Source organism: Trichogramma pretiosum, unplaced genomic scaffold, assembly GCF_000599845.2.
Source record: "Trichogramma pretiosum strain Unisexual culture from Peru unplaced genomic scaffold, Tpre_2.0 scaffold3, whole genome shotgun sequence".
Lineage (NCBI taxonomy): Eukaryota > Metazoa > Arthropoda > Insecta > Hymenoptera > Trichogrammatidae > Trichogramma > Trichogramma pretiosum.
The window spans coordinates 1,805,525-1,830,739 of NW_019641698.1; the positions used below are offsets into that span (position 1 = coordinate 1,805,525).

A 25,215-nucleotide genomic window follows, 5' to 3' on the forward strand; every position below is an offset into this window, starting at 1 on the left:
AAAAAAAAAAGAAGTTGCGAAATGAAATTTGTAGCGTGTCTTCGAGATGTGTGTGCGACGCATTTCAAATAGACCGTTAAAGAAACGACGAACAATTGATTTTTTTTCGCCTCTGTCGAGCGCGCACATAACACACCTGTTATATAGATATAACATGTATTGTGTACCGATTCAGTCGTTAACGAGGGACGAGTAATAATCTCGTGGATATACAGTATAATAATGCAGTATGCGTATAAGTATAAATTCATAAGTCATAAAAGGATAGCCGATATACCGTTTGACTTTTTAATTAACGACGCATCGGCGCTTGAGATATTTCGCGCGATACCTCGATGATTAGCGCGCGTTAGATTTTTAAGCACGTACCATAAAACAATATTCAACCCTCGCGTACGTGCGCGTATACAACGTAACATACATATTATACACATGCATGTGCGGATACGCGCAGTCCCGTAAGCGAATGAGCTGCAGCTCGTTGCTTTACATACATATGATAACTGGTTTCTAGCTCCACGTGTATGTATATTCGTGTGTGCAGACTGTCAAAGCCGGCCCTATCTGCGCACTCGAGTTGCAGTTCGACTCGCCAGAGAGACAGAGAGAGAAATAGAGAAAAGTGCAATACATCGAATGTCTACTTTGCATAATGTACACATGAAAATATTGCGTGGGCTGCTGAAATTGAGATCTTTGCATTTTTCTCGTGGAGCCCGTTGCTATATATGTATGTGCGCGCACGGGATAAGTTCAAGTATAGACGATACTTCGCGTGCATTAAACGAAAATGGCCAATCCTAAGTCGTGCTCGCCAACAGATTTCGCACGCTGTTATTGTTTTTAGAGCTCGTATATTATGAAGACGTATACAGATTTGAATTCGCGTAAAAGCACACGCCTGGACAAACGTGTATTTCGCGCAAATATGGACTGAGGAAGAAAGTGAGAGAATGAGATTTCGAGAGCGCTACAACACACACACACACACACAGGCGCATCGATATGATTGTTCGTAAACATAAACTTTCTACGTTATATTTAAGCCGTCATAAATATAATAAAAAGCGACTCGCGCGCGCGCCCGAAGAAGCGCCGACTGCAGCAGAGTCTGCATTATAACGGTACCGAGCGACGTTACAAAGGAGCGAATGAGAGAGAAGCGATGCTTGCGCGTAATCCCACCGCTTCGCCATTATCATCATCATCATCATCCTCGTAGTCGTCGTCGTCGTTTTCATAATCATCAATGTGGATGGTTTTTTTTCTTCCGTTTCTTTTTTCTTTCTTTTTTGAACGTAACGATTTATGTGCACCGACGATATAATAGCTAATCGTATCGCCGTTGTGCGCGCAGAGGAGGTTCACCTTAGCAGTACATACATCGCGATACGAAATGACTGACAAAGTACAATCGATCATCGCGTACGTAATCGTGTTTCATTTGCTCTCTCTTTCTCTTTCTCTCTTTCTGCCAGTGATTGACCTTATATCGAATTATATACTTCGTGTACTCGCGCAAGCTTATCGTCCTATACCTACATGTACGCGCAATACGTACTGCAGTGCAACGCGATCAGCGGATATAATGACCAATCAAAAAACTAATAATCATTGCTGTCATATTTTTCGATGTTTTTCTAATCGGCAAAAAGTCAGCGGAAGTAGTTATTAATTTCATCTCGTTACCGATTCGTCAGGCTGCAGCCATTAGGACGTATGAATGAAGTCGAGAGAAACGTCGACTAGCGGTTTTTTTCTTCATTATTGGATGAATAAGTACTAGATGATTCTTGATTATCATTTCTATCAAGTAACGTGAATATCTTCGTAAAAGTATTTTTTGTCGCGTATTCAAGAGTTTTTCATTCCCTGCGGCGAAAAAGATGGGTTAAACATCTCGAATCTGATTTGTCGATTTCTCATAACAACGCGATCGTTCATTCATCAAATTAATAATAAATGAATTTCACATACGCGCATGCACTTGAAGAAACGCTTCAGGTTTATTTACCGATCTTTCATACTTCACTGACGAATCAGCGGTGGCGATTACGACATTAGAATGTAGAAAAATTCGCGCGAGTATTTCAAGGCCTTTCACATCGCCTATATAAACGTACCACGAGCGCGTGCACACATTTGTGGTACGTATATCTCTAGCATGCATGCACGTCTCGTTATTGCACGTTCAAAATGCCATAACGAAGCATTCGCACCTTTCCACCGACGGTACAAAAGAAAAATAAGTCAACGAGGAAATCAGGGAAATTAATCGAGACAATTATATTGTTACATACTGTGAGAAAGAAAATAAGTCGAAACTACATCAAGTCCAAATCCAGCGAAGTAGGGGCGGTGTCTATGTTTAGCCGAGAATTATTGTTATTTTTGACTAGTACATGTGTCACAAAAGGCTCGACTACTCCGAGTGGGCTACTTCCACTCGTTACTTTTTCTTATGTAGAAAGCGAAATTTAATGCACCGAAACCATAACGCAATTTGATTTCCCACGTAAATGTTTTTTTAATCACTGAATGATGAATTGCGCAAAAAATCAGAATTTGACGCAGGTTAAAATGCAGTTCAATAATAAAGCATCACCGAGACAGTGAACGAGGATGTAACTACAGATGATGGCGCGAGGTTCAGATAAGACACAATCATATTAGTACAACTTTTATTAAACTTTTCGAATTATATCTATGTATATGTATCTTTATATATTTACAATTGACAAGAAAATAATTAGCATTTTTTATCATTTCACCGAAGAGATGCATGCTAATCTCTGAAAAAACTATTCAAATCATATATGACTGTAATGAGTTCGAGATATCCATACAAGCAATTATAAATTATTTATACACTACGATATAAAAATTATTATACAGACGAGTCCCCTATCTATGTTCCAAAAAAAATTAACTTCAATCAAACTTTTTTGAACTTGATTCAAAATATTTCGAGAGTCAACATTTGTTAGAATTTATACTATTTACGGAATCTCGTAGTTTACGGTAAGTTTAAGACTTGATAAAGATATAAGAAGTAGATGAATTCGCTATTAAACACAAATTTTAACTCAACGTCTCACAATTTTTCGTGAATAACTCATTTACGATCGGTCAAATTGATTCTTATTTTGTATATCTTTTCATGCATTCAAATGCAAAAACCTTTCCTTTATATGCAAAGCATATGTGGGAAATCAAATTGCGTTCATACAAAAAATCTTAACTATACTTATCACATACGTAATCTATAAAATCGTCAATAATTGTCCAATATGTGGTTTCTTTAAATTATATGAACGGTTTTTCGATGTCAACTCAAATTTGATAAACTACATGATTTCTTCTAGCATTTTTCATGAACGTAATCTTTGTGACTTTATTGGACTATTTTTTGATGATAGAGGAAATTCAGTTTTTGTGTAAATTTTTTTCGCACTTGTCACGTGCGAAGTCTCGCCGACCTTCATAAACAGTTTTTTGATGTGCAATCAAATTGTTTCGATCTCCAAATTTCCTCTCGCACCTGTCACATTCGTAATTTTTGAGACCTTCGTGTACTGTCTGTTGGTGCCTCAACAAATCTGATTTACTTCCAAATTTCTTCTCGCACTTGTCGCATACATAATCTTTTCGACCTTCATGAACCCTTTTTTGGTGGAAGAGCAAATGTGATTTTTGTCCAAATTTCTTCTCGCACTTGTCACATGCGAAATCTTTACGACCCTCGTGAACTATCTTTTGGTGTCCGAGCAAATGATTTTTAAATCCAAATTTTCTGTTGCATTTGTCGCATGTGAAATCTTTACGACCCTCGTGCACTGTCTGTTGGTGCTTAAACAAATCTGATTTTTGTCCAAATTTTTTTTCGCATTTATCGCATATAAAATTTTTGCGACCTTCGTGAACTAATGTTTGGTGTCTCGTCAAAGTACTTTGTTTTCCAAATTTCCTCTCGCACTGGTTGCAAGCATAATTTTTACGACCCTCGTGGATTGTTTTTTGGTGCTCGAGCATATGAAATTTAGATACAAATTTCTTCTCGCATTTGTCGCATACAAAGTCTTTGCGACCTTCGTGTATTGTTTGTTGGTGTCGAAGCAAATTTTGTTTAAGTCCGAATTTCTTCTCACAATTGTCGCATGCATAATCTTCGCGACCGTCATGGATTGTCTTTTGGTGTACGAGTAAATTCGATTTTTGTGTAAATTTCTTTTCACACTTGTCACATTCGAAATCTTTCCGACCTTCATGTACTGTTTTCATGTGCATAAATAAGTTCGAGTTGTGAGCAAATTTTTTTTCGCACTTATCACATGCAAAATCTTTACGACCCTCATGGACTATCTTTTGGTGTGCAATCAATTTCGATTTGTATTCAAATTTCTTCTCGCACTTGTCACATTCGTAATTTTCCTTAAATTTATGTACTTTTTTTTGTCGGAAGAGCAAATTCAATTTTCTATTAATTTTTTTCTTGCGTTCATCACCTGCCAAATCTTTGCGTCCTTCATGGACTGTCCTTTGGTGCTTTAACAAATCTGATTTTTTTTCAAATTTCTTCCCGCAATTTTCACATAAGTAATCTTCAAAAACTTTCAAGTCGAAATCTTTCCGACCTTTGTGTACTGTCTTAAGATGAAAGAGCGAATTAGATTTTTTTATAAATATCTCCCCGCACTTGTCGCGTACGAAACTTTGGCGACCCTCGTGGACTGTTTTTATGTGGAAAAGCAAATGATGTTTATTTCCAAATCTCTTCGCACACTTTTCACATAAGTAATCTCTGAAAACTTCGTGAAATATTCTTTTGTGCTTGAGTAAATTTGATTTATTTTCAAATTTCCTCTCGCACTTGTTGCACCTGAAATTTTCACGATCTTTGTGTACTAATTTTTGGTGCGTAAATAAACTTGATTTTTTCATAAATTTTTTCTCACAATTGTCACATGCAAAATCTTTACAGCCTTTGTGTTCTGATATTTGATTTCTATTCAACTGACTTCGGAACTCAAATTTCTTTTCGCACTTGTCACAGGTGTAATCTTTATGTTCATGGTGAATTTTGTCCCGGTGGTTAATCAAGTTTGTTTCTAGTGTAAATTCCTCCTGACAAATATCACAATCGTATTGATTGTCGTCTTTAATAACAATGTCTTGTTTACTTGAATTATCTTCCGAGACAACTTCTTCCCATTTCCTTTCACTTTTATCCATTTTGGTGCCTGAATTTAACAATAGATAGATTTAGTGTCGTGGATATGAATGAGTAAAATGTATCTTTTCGTATTATTGCTTGTTTTATCGAGGAAGATAACATTCAAACTAATTAATTTTCACGATGAACATGATCAATCATGCCAAGGAACTATGTTAAAATCATTTATGATCATATTGTTTACATTGAAATTACTAATTTGTTGATTTATACATTGTCCCTACAATATTGCAATGAGTTCGAGATATTCATATGAGCAATTATAAATTATTTATACATTATCATGATATAAAAATTATTATACAGTTGAGTCCCCTACCGATATGCAAAAAAATTGGCTTCAATCAAACTTTTTTGAACTTGATTCAAAATATCTCGAGTCAAAATTTTTTTAGAATCTATTTCTAGTATTTACTATTTAAGGAATTTGGAACTTTGCGGTTAATTAAAGAGTTGATAAAGATATAACAAGTAAACGAATTAGAAACGTATTGTAACTTAACGTCTTCAAATTTTTCATGTATAACTCAATGATGATCGGTCAAATTGATTCTTATTTTGTACATTTTTTTATGCATTCACATGCAAAAACATTTTCTTCGTGTGCAAGTGAAATGTGTGAAAACAAATTGCGGTTGTAAGCAAAATCGTTATCATATTTATCTCGTATGTAATATATAATTCAATAATTCTCTAAGATTTCTTCTCGCAGTTGTCATATGCAAAATCTTTACGACCCTCATGGACTGTCTTTTGGTGTAAAAGCAAAGTCTGTTTTTGCGTAAATTTTTTTTCGCATTTGTCGCATGCGAAGTCTCGCCGACCTTCATGGACTGTTTTTTGATGTACAATCAAATTGCTTCGATCTCCAAATTTCTTCTCACATACATCACAAACGAAATCTTTACGACCTTCGTGAACTGTTTTTTGATGTATCAATATATATGATTTACTCCCCAATTTCTTCTCGCATTTATCGCATGCGAAATCTTTGCGACCTTCGTGTATCGCATTTTGGTGTCTAATCAATTTCGATTTTTGTGAAAACTTCTTCTCGCACTGATCACATACAAAATCTTTGAAACCTTCGTGTACTGTCCTTTGGTGGAGGAGCAAATGTGTTTTTTGTCCAAATTTTCTTTTGCACTTGTCGCATGCGTAATCTTTACGACCTTCGTGTACTGTCTTTTGATGCCTTAACAAGTCTGACCTACTTCCAAATTTCTTCTCGCACTGGTTACAAGGGTAATCTTTACGACCCTCGTGGACTTTCAATTGGTGGTTGAACAAAGTACCTTTATGTCCGAATTTTTTCTCACATTTATTGCAAGCGTAATCTTTGTGGTCTTCGTGGACTGTCTTTTGGTGTAACAGGAAATGTGACTTTTGTGTAAATTTTTTCTCGCAATTGTCACATGGGTAATCTTTGTGACTTTCGTGGACTGTCAATTGGTGTCTAATCAACGTCGATTTGTATTCAAATTTCTTCTCGCACTTGTCGCATACATAATTTTTCTGAATTTTTTTTTGTCGGGGGAGCAAATTCAATTTTCCATTTTTTTTTTGCTTGTGCTCATCATCTGCGAAATTTTTGCGTCCCTCATGGACGGTTTTTATGTGGAAAAGCAAACGATGTTTATTTCCAAATCTCTTGGCACACTTTTCACATAAGTAATCTTTGAAAACCTCGTGGAAAATTTTTTTGTGATTTATTAAGTTTGATTTATTTTCAAATTTCCTCTCGCACTTATGGCATGTGAAATCTATGTGATTTTTATGTACTAATTTTTGGTGTCTACTCAAATGACTGCGGAACTCAAATTTCTTTTCGCACTTGTCGCATACGAAATCTTTTTTCTCATTATGAATTGTCTTTTGGTGGTTTATCATGCTTGATTCTAGTTTAAATCCTTTCTGGCAAATATCACAAAGATATTGCTTATTGACAGAAACCTTAATGTCGTCTTTACTTAAGTTATCTATTGTAACCACTTTCTCCGATTTTTTCTCACTTTTGTCCATTTTAATGCCTGAATTTAACAATGGATCAATATATTTAGTGTCATAATAATAATTGAATGAGTAAAATGTATCTTTTCGTATTATGGCTTGTTTCCTCGAGGAATACAACATTCAAACTAATTAATTTTCACAATGAACATGATCAATCATGCCGAGGAACCATGTTAAAATCGTTTATGATCATATTGTTTACAATGAAATGACAGATGTGTTGATTTATACATTTTCCTTGCAATATTTGAATTAATTCCCAAATCTATGTTGACAACGGTTTCTTTTAAGAATTTTTGACCGTATAAAATCAAGTTAACATTTTGATTTTTAATTCATCAAAAATTTCATAAAAATCGAATCGAAATTAAAGTCAGCTTCCTCCTATAGATGGCGGTTACCTTTATCTGTAAATCTGAAAGTGGCAAAGTGAAAATAACGGTACAATTTAGAACATGGTTTATGATTATTTTACGATAGTATGGGGGAGATTTTTGAATAATATTCAGAAAAATCTCAAGAAATGTCTCCTCAAGTTTGTAGCAGCTCAAAATGTAAGTTTAATGATTGTAATTAGACGTTTTCGTAAGTCGTAGAGTACGCAGTAAAGTTTAAAATTTATTAATCGGTCACAAGTAATGAATTTTGAACATCAAGAAAGTGACATGAAAGCTGTTGGATGAGACTAGTACTTTATAATGCCCATGGTGTATAACGGGTTAAATTGACTTAATAAAATATTTAATTGTATACTAATATAAGATAATTTTTTGTTCAAATCATAAAAAGTTAGTCAAAATTCTGCTTCATAGCATAGACATGGAAATGCACCTTTTTTGTTTCTAGATCTTTTGGCGTTTATTCGGGCACTCCAAGGTGAAATAATGTATAAATCTGACAGTTATACGGTAAAGAAAATTAAAAGCTGCGCGAATTAATTCATTCATTTCTCGAGACCGTACCAAATATATATAACATTACAAAGTTATCTCCGCGAGAGGTATGAAAAATCACGAAATTGTTTCGGAGACAATTTACCGGAAGTTATGTATGTGCGCAGGGGTTACGAAGCGTGCGTATAACTACATTATCCTGTCAAAAAATGCGGCACTCGTTGCTCGAAGAGCGAGGCGGCCAACCAGCAGCTGCGCGGGGGAGAAACAAAAAGGCAGGAGATACGACGCAGTGTCCCATATAGCCAGGCGCGTAACACACGATGGCTGTATGGAGCTACACAGTTAAATTTACTGGATCGTCCGCTGCGTTACGTTTTCGAGATATAATTGAAAAATATGCCGCTGCGGCACTGAATTATAAACTTTTGCGCGCGCGCGCGCGAAAACAACGCGCGACTCTAAGGCCGAAACGAATTGCTGAGTGCTGTGACGCGCTGCGCTGCGAGCGGTAAAGCGGAGCAGAGAGTGTATATGGGGCAAATTTCCTGAAGTGTCCTAGCGCTCTGCCGCATGGCACTTTTTGGCCAAATCACTCAATTTCTAACTCGCTGTAAAAGTATCAAAACACACCTCAAAAAAATAACTAACTAATGATTTCGATAGGAAATTTCCTCAGCTTTTCGATGGTGAGGTCCAATTTCCTGAAATTTTCCATTTTCACCCGGAAAATTACCATCAAACATTCAGAGCTCAATATCCCGAAAAACGCCACTTTTTTTGCTTTTTTTATTGTTCCAAACAAAAGATGAGGTCTTTTTACATCGGGTATGGTAGTTTTCAGAGTGTATTTTTGATGAAAACTAAGGAAAATACGGGAGGTTTTAGTTAGCGCTCGGCCGCTCGGCCTGATTTCCAGCCTTGCGCGGCTCGCTGTAACTTGTAACTCGCTTTTATGACATTGTGATTTGGCTGAAAAAATAAATAAACATGTGAATTTGATAGGAAATTTTCTCAGCTTTCTCATGGTGCAGTCGGATTTTCCGATAATTTACATTTTCATTAGAAAAAATAGAAAATAGACCTTCAAGTCCATTTTTTCTGAATGTTTGATGGTAATTTTCCGGGTGAAAATGGAAAATTTCAGGAAATTGGACCTCACCATCGAAAAGCTGAGGAAATTTCCTATCGAAATCATTAGTTAGTTATTTTTTTGAGGTGTATTTTGATACTTTTACAGCGAGTTAGAAATTGAGTGATTTGGCCAAAAAGTGCCATGCGGCAGAGCGCTAGGACACTTCAGGAAATTTGCCCCATATATGCAAAAGTTCGACAGTAAATTATCGCGTAAGCTCGAGCGACGACTGCTCGTGAGATATTTCTAAATCGCCGTTGAAATTAAAAAAAGAAAAAGATGAAATCCTGTGCTCGTCGTCGCATGACCGAAGACAGCATAGCATTAACGTTCGAACTTGACATAATGAAGAAAGCTCATGAATACTGCGCAGTCACTATTTCAATATTGCAAATTCTTCGCATCAAGGACGATTATACGCGCTGATCGTGTCGCACGCACATTCGTAGTATATTCGTTGCCACTAGTAATACACGCGGCGATGATAATTGTTCGATATCGTAGGTATGTAAAACGAATCGTGCACCGCAGCTGTTGTTACGAGGAGAAGAGCGAAGAAAAGAATTAGGTAGCTAATTTGAGTTCTCAAAGTGGCAAACAACGCAAATCGTCCAGCGTGCAAATACCGAAGCTTCTCATTTGCATGAGGCGAATTACGCATATATATTTGTGAGCGTGGCTATTTGTCGTCGCGCTTCGCCGCTCAGGCATTTTTCAAACGACGCCTTTTGTTATAACTGCGCCAAACTATGTGTGTCTGTCTGTATAAATATGACCGCGTTGAAAAGGTTCAAAGTTTAGTATTTAATAACGAGATTTCGATGGTGAAACGACATCTTAGCGTAAATTAACGTCACAGTTGGAGTGGTATAAAGAGCTATACATTTTGCGGGGCCGAAAAATTAGGTTGACAGCGCACCCAGAGTGCAGTACAAAAAAAGTACGGCCACGACGACGAAAACATAAATTCTCTGCGTGTTATTTGCTTTTACTTTTTTTTTTTAATATTTTTTAACACGACTAAAATGATGTACAACAGCCGCAGCCGTTTCGTTTCATTTGATAAATTAATTAATTTTTGCTCGCGCGCTGTCGCGCGAATTAACCGACGCGCGTAACTCCAATTTTCCCCGTTATATTTTATAAAAATCATGAAAAAAGCAAAGCCAGATTTGGTCCTGCATCGTAGCGCAGTACTACAAAGTCTATTATGATGATTTTGAAAAACGAAACATCGAAGCTATATGAGTGATTCTGACTAACTTTTAAAATAACGCCTAAAAAAATTTTTGATGAAAAATTTAGCGGCACAGTATCCGGAATGAATTTTTCTTGAATATTATCAACAAAGAATCCCAAAAATAACTTTGGGCTTTATTTTCCTCCATAGTCCATTTGGGAAACCCGATTTAAATGTGGGTCAAAATAAAACTTCTTCAAATTTTCGAATGACACCGATCTAGATGCGCTTTTGATATGTTATAGTACATGGTAAAAAAATCCTAAAGCCAAAATTTTACTCCCCATCCCCCCCTCCTACCCCCTCCACCCCTATAAACGTCCATTCTTTATTTATATTCATTCTGAAGCCCTGAAGTAATTAAAAAATCTGAAAAAATTCATAATAGTACATATCAACAAAACTAAGCACCTTGAATTTCTTCAGATTTTTCGAGGGCTTCAGGCCTTCAGATAAAATAATTAAAAATTTGGAAAATTTATATACGGCGATACGAGCCAATATCAAACTCGAAAATTTTTTTCTCTGTTTTATGCATTGAAAAACATGACCTTAAATTTCTTTGGATTTTTTCAAGTTTCCTTATGCACTTTTTGAAGCGAAAAAACCCCTTTTTCTTTCATGTGTTTTCATGTGACATTACTTATATCATCCCGCACATAATTATCTACGTAGGCGAATTGCGTAGTCATTATAAATGAATTAAATGTAAAATTTTTTTTTTACGGCCTTGCCCTTGATGATATAGCAAAATTTTTTAAATAAAAAAAGAAAGTGTGTGAAAAAAAATTATTTGTTGAATAATTTATTTATTCATGATAAGAAAAAAATTTTTCATGAAAAAAAATATATTTATAAAAATTTTTCATGAAAAAAAAAATTTTTTATAAAAATTGTTTATAAATTTCCCATGAAAAAAATTTTTTTTATAAATTAATTAATTTATTCATAGTAGAAAAAAATTTCATGAAAAAAAAATTTTTTTCAAAAATTTTTAAGTGATTAACGCAGGATTATCGAATGTTCAATCCAGCGTACAATTCTTATTAAATAAGGGACAGAGTTCTGGTTGGGCTCATTTTGTTCGTCTTTTCCAGCCCTTTTTAAACATGTATACAGATATAAAAAAAAACAATAGTCCATTGTAAAAAATGAAAATGTATAAAAAAAGCTAAAAGTTCAAATAATCCAGTACGCGCGGAAAACATTCTGGGAAATTTCCAATTTAGGAGGATCAAGTTCAGGTCACAAATTTTTCTAAAGTATGTGAATAAAGGAAGGTAACATGATAATTTCAGATCATTTGGTTAATAGTCCATTTTTTAAGAAGCTATCGAAAATTTATTTTATTCGCAGTACGTTTTTTGACTCAAGAGTAAAATCGATTTTCAAACGTGCGATACAAAAAGGACGGGCCACCAAAACGCTCAAAAATAAAAGTGTAGATCTCTCAAGTCTTCTTAAAGACCCTGATAAAATTTCAGAACTGTGCATGGTAAATTACCTGACTTACACATCAGTACGTGCAATTTTAAAAGTTAGTCAGAAACACTCATATACAAGGCGATCGTTCGAAATAAAAGGCACATTTAAAATGTACGAGGCATCGACGAATGCACCGCTCGACGAGGTATACAGAAATTTAATTAAAGGCGCGTCGCGCGCATATATATATGCAAGCGCAGCTGCCGATCGACGACACATACCTCGGCTAACGTTTTCAATACATATTATTATACATACACGTATACGCGACAAACGTGAGCAGAGTTTAATATTGTTATGTCGAGAGACGCGAGGCTCGCACGGAGCGATAAAAAATGATTCAAAAGCAAACGTATAGCGCTGCACAGCAGCAGCTAGAGTAGCCGCGGCTAACGTCGATTCGTATACGGAAAACTCGAGGTTGCGTCATCGATGAATCGCCGCGCGCACATGTGCATAAGTGTGCAGTACGTTTGCATATAATATAATCCCTTGGTACTCATTATTGTATGTGTATGTGGCATTGTTCGGATCCACGCTGTCCGGACATCGTATATATAATGGGCAATGCTCCTTGCACTGCGCACATCATCCGAGGTGAAAAAGAGGAGCGATCGACTTTCCCATAGACGCGCGAGTCTGTTTGTGTGTGCAAGAGAGCATTAAAGCCAATTAAAATGCCTATTCAATTAATGGCGTCGAGCGAGAAAAAGAGGAGACAGCGCGAGCGGATGATTCCATCGATATCGCCTAATTATATCGATTTTTTTAGAGTCAAATTTTGATCTCATGATAACGACCCATGGTGTCGAATGTCGTGTATCGAGGACAAAAAGTACGACTTTTACTCGCACGTAAGAATGCAATCGAATTGACGTTTTCGCGTAATGCATGTGCAACTGACACGCTTGCAAGACTCGATCATATTTCCGTTCGACATTTTTTGCAGTCAATTAATGTCAAGTAGCTGACAAAGAATCTCTCCCTCTCTTGCACTTTTTACCAACAAAAGTGGCCTTGAACGTATTATAATGAGGACGTCCTCCTGCGCATCGCTCGCCCGCGCGCATATATCGCATATCATCATCTTATATCCTAGAAATCCATCATTTCGAGAGTCTTCTTGAAACTCTATAATTCTAACTGATATAAAAACGTCAAAATTGGTAGGAAAAAGGAGAAATGTAAGAAAAAAATGTTATCAATAATGTCGATAAACAAATAACACATGCGTGTACAGTTGAGTGTTCGAGCGAAATGTTTTCACAGCTCGTTCATTCGTTTTGATGCTCGGCCGGCCTCTATGCGCATGTAATTATCATCGATATATAGATGGATAAATCGAGTATGAATGTTGTAAAGTTTCTAAATTGCTGTGGTGCTGCGGTACACCCGATAAACCGATATACCTTGTACACCGGCCGAGGTTGTGCCTTATAGTGTGTGTTGTTGTACAAAGTGAGAGTATATATGTATAACGTTGGTACATTACAAGCCGAGAGAGAGAGAGAGAGAGAGAGAGAGCAATAGATACTGTTACGAAGCCGGCCCCGATTACAGTTTGTAATAACTACTCATCAAGACGATAAAAAAAACTAGTGGAGAGAAAGAGAGTATCGAATGACTGCTACACGCGTCTATGAGCGAAGCTGCGAAAGATCAATTTCATCGGTACTTGCAATTTTCTAATTGAAGCCTTTCCAACCGCATGGATGTTTACTCGGGAAAATAGTTTCGATTATTTTTCCTTCCCTTTTAATCGGTCAGAGAAAATAGAAAAAAATATGTTTGTATCGTGTCAACTAGAATGAAATATCAATAATATCAAATACACTTGTAAATTGTGAAAAGATATGACGATTCAAACAATACGACATTTCTAAATTACTATCTCATATTTTTTCAAGGACTAATAAGAAGAACTTTTCATCTCCGTGTGACAGATCTTCACCAAACTTTGTTTAGGGTCTCCTAGTACATAATAGTAAAGTGAGTTTGAGTTTGAACCTAAGCACTGAACAATTTTTTAGAGCACATCATTCAGCTGAAGTGTTTATTACGAATGGTGTTACGGTCACTACCTCCTGAACAATAGGTCGGTCAATCAGTAAATTTATGATGGATATAAAATATAATATCTGTTAAAAAACAAAAAAGAAACTTAATTGTTTGTGTAACACATTGATCTTTTCGTCTCGCCAGACCCATAGGAAAAATCGCGAAATTCCTGCAAGAATTTTTGCAGGAATGCGGGATTTCTGCAGAAAATCTTGCAGGAATTTCGCGATTTTTTCCTATGGGGAGGTTGCGACGATACCCGTGATGCGCAAGGCTACGACAACTCAATACGTGTAACACTGTAAGTCAAGTGTATAATAGAATTATTACTAACGATACTTTGAATTCTGATGTGGTTAGAAGGGATTGAGGTTCGAAAAAGACAAGTGATGGCTGTGACTTATATAATTATTTTGATTTTGCCAATTGCAGATTTACAGATATAAAAGTGTTCACCACCTAGTGGCGAATGCTGAATTTAATTATCATTGAATATTTATACATCAATGATTTTAGTTCATTTTTCATTTTAAGTAGTGCATATAATTAAATTGTTATGCATTTTTATGCAGTTTGTGTAAATAAATCATTACTGTTTCATTAATTATTGGGGAAGGGTTCATTAAAGTGCTCTTAAATGAAATTCTGTATTGGTTACTTTAATTTTAGTATCTGATTGTACATTAAATCTGGATTGAATAAAAGAGATTTTTTTAAACATAGCGTAACTCGTTGAGCAGTGCTAGGTTTGACACAAAACAGCCCATATACATTATTCGATCGTGAACTTGTCAAAGCCGTTAAAAAAGCGTTAAATCATTCACGAGGCTTTAAAAATAAAAAATAACGCGACAGACCGAAATCACTTGTGCAGCGCCATTGTAGTCGCGTTTGAAATAATTGACGCTCGACAATTACGAGAGTGTCAATGTGTATATAAGGTTACGCCTCGTAGTTGTAAAATCAAAAAAGCCATTATGAAGCGTTTTTACTTTGGAGTCATGCGCGTGGTAGCGGTGCTGAGGATTATCGGTCCAGCGCGTGTACGATTTGATTTTTTTTCTGCTCGGTATACACACGCACGACTGCCGTAACGCGCGCGTGTTTTTCGCGAGTTTGTATACATAATACGATATAGTGTTGTAGCGTAAAAAAGAAGAAGAGGAGTAAAAATAAGAAGAAGAAGGACACTCACCGTCGGGATTGTGAAAGTAGGCCCAGGTGGGGATGGCGGTGGCCGCCACTTGCGCTATGCAGGCGAGCAGACCGAAGGCGAGCGCCCACGTTGCGCCGCGCGCGACCAGCGCCCGACGTTCGCCCCGCCGCGGATCCGTGTCCCGATCGGCGAAGCCGACAACGGCACTGCGCACACTTGACGGTGGACGGCTGTCGGCCATACTTCATGCCCTGATTCTTTTTTTGATCGCGCGCGCGAGGCGGCAGGCAGGGATTTTGCGCACCCCCCTGTTGTGTCGTTGTTGTACGGAGAGAGAGAGAAAAACAAAATGCACTACTTATTAACACTACTGCTGCTATGCAGCGTTGTACACTGCTGCACGCGCACCAACGCGCACCGCACGACGACACACGACAACATGCACACTATACCGAGGACGACACTGCACATGCACAATAACGATGATGATGAATTTTTAAGGCGTCGAGGCCCACCGCAGCCACTGCTGCTACTGCTGCTACTCCAGATCTATCGTGCACTGTTTTTTCGATAACATATTTCTCACTTTGGCGTGCGCATGGCGCGTATATGCTGACAATCGACTGCTGCTTACACTACTATAAATATAACTGGCCGATCGTCGCGTACGATCGATGCGATCGACTCTACCTTGTGTGCCAGTGTCTGTGTATCGGGTCTCGCTGTTGCGGAATTTCGATACCGCTCGATTCCTCCTTCTCTTCTTTGCTTTATTTTTCCTCGCTTCTTTTTTCCTCGCTTTATTTCTCTCGCGTATACGTACGCGTGTTTATACTCTTTTCGATTTCTCGTCGCTCTTCTCGCTCGCGTATATACGCTCGCAAACAGAGCTGCTTTCGGTTGTTTGTGTTATATATATAGTACGACTGTGTGCGTGCGTGCGTTTATAACGTAAGAAAGGATGTGTATAATGTTGGTCAGGAGGAAACCGGTTTTTTGCAAGAGACACACAGTGAGTCGCGAGAGGCCCGAAGCCCTGCGGCTCGAGCGATTCCGTTGGTGTGCGTGTCTGTGCGAGGCGCTGCGCGCGCACCCATACACTGACAGCTACTACCGAGCTCCGAGCTTCGTGAATCCCCAATATACCTGTACAACGCAGTACGTATACCGGCCCCGGTCAGGAGTCAGGACGCACACACGGAGAGCCTCTCCTGCCTTTATGTATGTTTCGTGAATATTTCTTCCTTTCCTTTTCTCTCACCGTCCTCGTCGCTCTCAAAAGGGTTAAAGTTAACTCGAGCGCCTGCCTTTCTCTCGCCGTCGTCTTTCTCCTCGTTTCGGCTGCACTTCTTCCTGCTGTCGTTGTTTTCTTCTCGTTGTTGTTGTTGTTTTGCTTTTTTTTCCTACTCTTTACCCAATGCTGCAGCTGAGTGAATCTTATGAATGAATGCGTAGCATCGGGGGTCTGCTCACTCTTTCTCTCGCTCTCTGTAATATCATGCAAAAAAATTACTACATTAGTGCATCGCTTGCAATAGACACCGAGAGATGATTATCATTACAATGCAGATGAGAAATACATGCTAGACGAAATTACAATACATATAGTGAAAGTTTTACGTAACGACTGCGATATAACGTTCCGCTATTTGCGCTGCACTACTCTCGAATATTATATTCATTGAGCAACAATTTATCAAGCGTGATTCGTTGATAAATTTAAATCGAGAATTTAAATATAGATCTTTTTTGGATGTACGATCGTTGGCCTAAGAATTTCGAGGTCAATGATTAACGAGATATATTTTAAGGCTTTGGCTAGGAATTTTTATTATTATATTATACTATAAAACTAGTATTAATCACTTACAAATTAACAGTGTTCTATCTGTTGATGGAATCAAAAAGCCCATAATCATACCTTACATACGATGAATCTTGCTATAATACCAAAAGAATTCTGGAATATTGATCCTTATATTTTTTAACAAAAATATGAATGAAATTGCTATAAGCTGTGTAAAAACAATATAATAAGACGTGAAACGCGTGAAAAAAATTTTCACAAAAACCGCGTATAATTTCTTAAAAAATTCATTATTATTCTAACGATTTTTATACGTTTGCATAAACATGTATACTACGGTGATTGACTTTTACAATCATTTTTGTAACTTGGCGGCTTACACAGAAAGACAAAAGCTAGAAAATACGGTTTTTTTTGCGAAAATCGAAAAAGTGTCATTAACGGGTATCGATGGATTTGAATAAAAATTTTCAACATCAGTAAATCAGTGTCTACTCCCAGTAAATTAATAGGTCATCAGCTTTCTCAATACTGTATAATCGATTTTGTGTGCTGTATTTTTTTCCTTAAAAACGGAAGATATTATTAGCTTCGGCCTATAAAATTATTTTTCAAACCCAAAATATCAAAAAATGCGTCTTTTGGAGAATGAAGAGAAAAAAATCTGAGACATCAAAAAAAGGACGATAAGGATCGAATATGGCCCGTTGGACGAAATTTCGTCGACCTGCGCGATATAACTGCGTTGCTTTTATATATACACAAGTCTACAATATATGCTAATGAGAGCTCACCATAATGACACATTATGTGACATATACAGCGCCAGTCGCGCTCTGACAATACAGATTGCAGAGTAGCGGCGCAGCAGCAGCACGAGCGTACATAAACATTTTTTTTCGCTGTTGCTTCTCTCTGCCTCCTCTATATGTATCTCGTTCTTTGTTCTCTCTCTTTCTCTCTCTATCTCGTGTTTTTCTTCATTGCGTAGATTATGTAATTTAGAGTCTGCGTCAGAGCATGTATAGCACATTATACGCCCGGAGTGTATATCACGTACACGTATATAGCGTAAAGGCGTGTATACCTCATATACATGTAAACGTATCGGTGCCTCTCTTGCACGTGTAATCACGTGGTTCTCGTAATAACTTCGAACACTCGAGATTCGTTATGTTCGCCTAAATAATTGCTCAGCTCTCGGGCTATTTCGAGCCTAGTCATAAATAAATTCGCAAGTAAAGTCGAATCTTACGCGAGATGCGAATTAAAAAAAGAAGAAAGGCAAAAGTCGATCGTCATGGGATTACATAGATACGTGCGCGGAGTATAGTCGAGCGTGACGACTCCACCTGCTCTAATACGATTAAAAAGCTCGTCGCACGCGTTTGTATACATCTCGCCTGTATACATCCTTTGGAATATCTATACAATTGCGTAATTCGAGCGGGGCTCTTGACCTACTCTTCATTGTCATTATTTCTCTTCGTTTAGAAAACGGAGAATATAGCACGAGCGCGTCGATCGATACATAATAGCCGCGCAACGATCTCGATAATCGATCTCTCACGATTTTGTTTATATAAATTACGTACTTTATATATACCGATCCGGCGGTATTCAACGGGCCGATAGTCTTTAGAATCGACTAACAAAAAAACGAGAGGAAAGAAGAAAGAGCTACACGCTCGCAATTTTCCGAAATTAACAGAGCACGTTACGGTGTAGCAGAGGATGCGGAGCAGCAGCGGCTGAATCGAGCTGCGCTGGCTTAATTTCCGCGATTCGCGGGGGGATCCGGCTTGCGTAAGACTTTAATTATTTGCCGTTGTAGCGATCCGATCGGAATCCCAATTCACGAAAGTAACGCGTTTATATACACCAATACGTACTTACGATTGCATGCATGTGCGACGCTGGAAATGCATTTGATCGCGTTGCGCAATTGCTGCCACTGCTGCCACTGCTGCTGCTCACGGGCGCGAGCTCAGAGTCCTATATACCGATGTACACCAACTGTGCAATTCGCGTATAACCAGAGTTTTTTTTCGTTCGTTCGCGTTTCGATCGACGCGCGAAAAATTGAAACGAAATAAAAAATCATGCACACGTGTTTCGAACGATCCTGGCCATTTTATCGAGGTGTCTGGGCTCGAAACGAGGGTAAATCTAGTAAAACACAAAGCCATAAGCATCACGCTCGAATGAATGGGAACGCGTACATAAAGGAGCGCGAAAAAAAATTCGCCTAGAAAAATATGATCAGCTTTGCGCGGAGCTCTCGCACAAGTACGCTGCGGACGATGTGTGTATATAAAACTTTCACTATATGCCTAGATGTATATATTCGCAATACGTATATAGGTAGGAGCTAGTGCGCGTGTGTATACATATACGAGCGTCGCAATGGATATAGAGTAGCGTGCCGCAAATCGATATGCGTAGTACGTGTGTGTACACATACTTGTACTGTACTACTACGTTTTTATGTAGTCGAGCGTATTAGCAGCAGCCGCTACTCCGCGATCGTCACGCATTTGTATACACGCGCTCGCTCGCTCTGTGTTGAATATACCGATCGATTTTTTTCTAATATAAAATTCATTTCGAACTCACCTGTCTAGTTGCTTCGTTTTGGTGTGTTTTTTTTTGTTGGTTTTCGTGAGCGAAGAGCTCGATCCTATCGCGTAATCGTGCCAACTTTTGCAGCTACGACGACGACGTAAACAAAAAAGGAGCAGAGGTTCGGCGTGTGAATATCGAGAAAATCTTGTCTGCCTGTGCACGCCAGCCGGTTGCAGTCTCGAGTTCCTTGGTTCACGCTCGCAATGAAATATACCTAAGCCAACCTCGGCACCATTATTGTTATTGATATTGGAAAACAAAGTTGACGATGGCTATAACTGTCAGGATCGCACTACTCCGCAAGAAAGTAAAAACAACTGCAGAGACGTATCGATGCACACGTTATAACAATAGAAAGAAAAATTGCACACGATCGCGTGGATCACAGACAATGTGTCGCGCGGTTGCTTAATTGCACATACGCGCAACCTTGAGATTGTAATTCAACAGGAGCTGCTGCAGGTCGCGGCCAAGTAAAGTAGCACTGACTTTAAAGCACACACTTACACACACGCAACAAGGAGCATATATATAATTACGATCGCTCTGGCACATGTACGAAGGAGGCATGAATGCACAATCACAGGCTCGCTCGCGGAGAAAGAGAGCGGTGTAAAAGGCACATGGACACTGGCACACGATTAATTTCGGAGCACTGGAGCAGTGGACCGGCAGGAGCTCTCTGGATTGGCACGACGATCGGTATACGGGAGCTATGCCGTTGTGTACACAAACGTATACGGCGCGGCGCAGGTATAACGCTATGCGCTATACGCGGGCAGGAGCTGGCAGCAGCAGCAGCGGCAAACACGAGTCATCGACCGCGAAGCCTAGAGCTGGTTATAAACGTATACACACGCAGGCGTACTTAATGCGCAGGTACTACAACCGAGGCAGGCTGCAGCGACGTATGGACGATGTCGTTGGCAGTGGCAGCGGTAGTAGTAGCACCACGGGTTCAGCCAGCAGCAGCAGCAGCGGTAGCAGCAGCATAAAGGCGCGCATGGCGTGTGTGTCGCAACCGATCGATCGACGACGGACTCGCGCCAGTTGAGCTCGTCTGCGCGCTACGTGCACCACCGCTAGCACCGACACGATCGACTACTACTTCTAGGCAGTCGGTTCGGCTCTCTGCGCGTATATGATCGCGTGCACGCACGCACACCCGTTTCAAGCTTCGCGATATCCTTTTATTATATCCTACGTAACATATAAATAAATATTCTCACGCACAGAGACACAGGGAGGACATGGCAATTTTTCTCTCTCTATCGGACACTTTTATTCTCCGCGCAGTTGTAATCGGGTGCACTGGTCGGGTGCACTCTTTTGTGCGATATACGTTTGGATACTCGCGCGGTGGCGGCATGCACACACTCGCAACGTATACACTGGCGCGCACACGGCTATAGACTAAAAACCAAAAGCCCGAAGAGCGTGTGTACCGTGCTCGACGGACGAGGCAGCAGCAGCAGCAGCAGAGGAGAGCGCGAGAGAGCCGAGAGAGGAACGTAGCCGCTCTCGCGCGCGCCTTTGCTGCACGGAGCTGAGCTGAGAGAGAAAAAGAGAGGTGTATGTGTCGCGGTAGAGGTAGAGAGAGGTAGAAGCGAACCAGTGCCAGTCGGACTATACGCGAGGTCTCTGTGTGTGTTGGGAGTATATATCGGAGCAGCCGCGAGCCTGCAACCGTGCCAGCAGTGTATGATACATAGTATATGTGTGCAGGCCGCTACTCACGAAGCTCTATAGGCTCTGCCGTGCACAACTCGCGTGCAGTATACACAACACGCGGATTCTCGAGTGCGGTATAGAGGAGGAGAAGGACGAAGAGCGAGGAGGAGGAGGTTTGCGTTGCATCGCGGCTTATGCACACCGAGCGGCAGCAAGAGGTGGCTCGTCGACGTCGTACGTGCACTATAGAGCTTGCTTGCAACGCGCACATATAGTATGTGCAGCAAAGTACATTATAGTATACGTACGCACACAGACAGAGACCGGCTGCTATACTCGCTATATGCTGCTGCTGCTGCACACGCACGTAGCGCGCGCCAAACTCGCTGCAGGCTCGCCTAAGCATGTGTGCACCGTGTGCAGTTCACGAGCGCGATGTATACGTTTCGCTTCGCGGCAGCTCGCATGCCGGCGACTTCCACATCTAGTCTCGCATGCAGCGCACCGCGAGAATATCTGCGCATGTTTATAGCGCTATACTTACTTACCTGCGCGATCCAACGCATACTTTTATACATGTATATATTTTATATACATGGATACTAAGAGTAAGTGAGAGAGAGAGAAAAGAGTTGGATTAAATTATGCACTCGCGATGCAGTCGACTTTATACACGTACATACGTGCCGTACGGCCTGGCATTGTTTTGCGCGAATGTGCATTACTGCGCGCGACAGGTGCCCCTTTGTATGATTATTATTACCGACACAGCCGCCGCCGTCGTACTTACATATATGATGTGTGCATATTGTTCCATATACAATATAAGCATACCATTTGACAGATACGTGGCGCGACGCAAATGTCGAAATTATCATTCGTTGTTTTGCTTACGCTTACCTTAAAATACCGTGCAGTATTTGTCGCGCTTGCGCTGCGCGATCGAGTGGCTATAATACAACGTATCGTATACGAGCTACGTTTCGATGGTAAGACGGATCGTTCCGCACAGCCACCCGCACGTATATCTTCATTACCACGTTCGATATTGGGTATCCCGAGGTCGCGAATGAATTGCGCCTCTGATACTCATTGCTATCTACGTATGCGCGACGGCCAAGTATTTTGAGCGCGATATACGTGCTACAATGCAAGAATGACAATTAGCACGAACCGCACTTTGACACGCGTTACAGCTGTTGCCGATGATTGCGAGTGCGCACTCCGATTTTCACTCGCTCCCGAGTATTCGTTTTGTCCGACTCGAGAATTCGCAGAGCAGAAAGATGAAAAACAAACGAATCGATTTTGTATAGCCTTTATAAGGATTTTCCATCGTTTCATCGGAGTACGAGAAGCAAATACGTCTTCGACGATGGAACTCAAAGTCGGATTCACGCGTGTAAAGATCTAACAATTCGCAACTCTTTAAGCCTCTTATTCTCTCGTGACGTTTGTGATAGGTGTAAAGCCCAGGACCTGCTTTTTCAACCATTAACTCGCTCATTCAACACCGGGACACGGCTTCACTGCGTCGGTCTTCCTTCAGGCTTATAAACTCGGCTACCCTGGTAAATAACAGCATATTGTATATGGAACTTCTCCTTCTCTCTCTCTCTTTCTCCAGCAATCCTTCGTTCTTTATTCTCCTCATCTTGGCATTTCCCTCTTTATTATAGCTGCGCGTATGGGCGCGTGTGCGGTGCAGCCGCAGTTGTATTATGTATACGTGTGTCCGCATGCACACACGCGCGTACATTTCGCTACGCACGCATCGTGCATATTCAGTGCTCGAGCCTGACGCAGAGATACGTTTTTGATGCATAATATAGTAGGCCAGCTTGTACTTGAAAATCCCATGAAATGACTCGCTTATAATAGCGCCTAACCTTGCCTCGATTCGAGCGACTTTATAATTAAACGTATACAACTGTGGATATGAATAATTTTTTTTTGTCACGTTCGACGATTCATGTATGAAGTACAATTATAAGGCGCGCATATTATATCTTCATCGAAGCTTTTGTACTCGTTGAATTTACGATAAACGAGCTATGCTTACCCCCCCGCTGCATATCGAGCATATTGTGTCTCGCGTGCCTGTGTTATTATACATATAGCACTGCTTCGAGCGCGACTCGAGTATTCGTTAAAGACGTTCCTCTATATAGGCGCGCGCAAGTGAAACTCCAAGAGTCGCGAAACTAGCACCGTAAATTTCGAACATGTATATATAGCCCATAAACAAGCTCGACGCCTCTATCTTTGACACCGTGTCCCGCTTACAATGAAGCGAAGAAGCGACAGCAGCTCGAGAGATAGTGAGAGAGTTTGACGACGAGAGCAGAGGCGCATCGCATCGTCACCTATCCTCTCATATTATACTCGACGAGAGCTAAATAAAGCTGGGACACGGTAGTTTTCTCTCTCACTCGCTATCTGCAGCTTCATACTGTCTGCATCGCATTTACTATTAGAGAAAAATCGGGTGCGAAAATTACACGCGGGAGGTGGCCAGGCGACGCGCGTATTATATCGCGTGCGGTAAAAGAAAAGGAAAAAAAAGGAGTGTTTTTAAGAACGCAAAACACTGCAAGACGCGCTGCTGCTGGCGCGAGGATAAAAGAGCAAAAAAGCAGCAACAGCAACAACAAAAAAGTATAAAGAATGAAAGAGTCTCGTGTACTTAGCGCATTTGCGGCAAAAAGTAAAGACTCTGGCGGCGAACCACTTGCGCTTGGAATTCTGCATCTTTCACGAATAGCACACGGCACTGGCAAATATACATAGTCAAGCGGAGCCGCGAGAGTAGGAGAGCTGAGCTAGAGAGAGAGAGAGAGAGAGAGTAAAAAAGAACCAGGAAAAAGTATCATCTACTCGTTTGGCGCATTCCTAGACGTGTAGCTTTTTCTTCAACGCGTGCAAGGCTCTCTTTTCTCCCTGCATATATATTGCATTCAAGACATACATACCGATTCGTGTCTTGCATAATTGACTCGAGAAAGAGAGAGAGAGAGAGAGAGATGAAATGTTTTCGTGGTGCGAGACTCGGTGGAAAATAATTTCACACTTTTATAAATACAAATACCAACAACATTTGTAAACTAAGATTAGCCCGATTCTTATGAATTCTTATACAATATACGTTTATGAATTATATCGACGTGAAAAAATTATTATTCTACATTGGAGCTCGCTTTCTCGAATCCTCGTCAAATGAATTTGATGCAAGAGCTTATGCGATGAGAATTTAATCAGCTTTGCTGCTGCTGCTGCTTGCTCCTGCTCCTGCTCCGGCTCCTCGTTCGCAAGGGAAATTACGAAAAAAAAACGAAGAAAAAAAATTAAACAATGATTTATCATGGATCATAAAAGAAGCGTATTTATGCTTGCAAAGCTCGACTTAAGCAACAATAAGTAAAGCTCGCGCGCAGCTCGTAACAAGATGAATGAAAAAGTAGCTGTGTGTAGTGGCCGTTATAAATAAGACGTACATTGGAAAAATTGCTGTCGTTCGATCTCGCGCGTATAGCAGCACGCTATATATAATGCGCGTTGCGCTCGGCGCGGCGCACCGACCGTGGGACACGTTTGCATATAAAATAAACTGCGCCACGATGCCCAGGCATACATATAATATACATATAGCTGCAACTCTCATCTGGGACCGCGTGTCTCTGAAAGTAATTTTTTTTCCTCTCTTCTATTTTTTTCTTTCGTCGTGCCTCAATTTGTTTGTCATTGCAGCGATCCCAGTGCAGTGCGAGCCGAGCGTCAAAGCTGGAGTCAATTATAAATCAATAGGCTCGCTGATATGCACGTAGCGCACACGAGCCACTGTGCACTACACCGTCGCGGTTACATCGCGTGCTCGTTGTTGGCGCACTCGCGCTATTATG

At 40.0% G+C, this 25,215-nt stretch overlaps 1 protein-coding gene across 3 annotated transcripts in view; it reads right to left on the reverse strand.

Annotated features, from left to right (window-relative positions):
* LOC106650594 overlaps positions 1-21,127 on the reverse strand; it is a 50,023-nt gene extending 28,896 nt beyond the window's left edge. For all 3 annotated transcript variants that reach the window (XM_014368703.1, XM_023462338.1, XM_023462337.1), the window contains exons 1-2: positions 19,637-21,127; positions 15,253-16,701 (exon numbers count right to left, since the gene is read on the reverse strand). In XM_014368703.1, the coding sequence (XP_014224189.1) occupies positions 15,253-15,454 (202 nt within the window). In that variant the 5' untranslated portion in view covers positions 15,455-16,701; positions 19,637-21,127. The remainder of the gene's footprint in view (positions 1-15,252; positions 16,702-19,636) is intronic.
* Between the last annotated feature and the right edge of the window lie 4,088 nt (positions 21,128-25,215).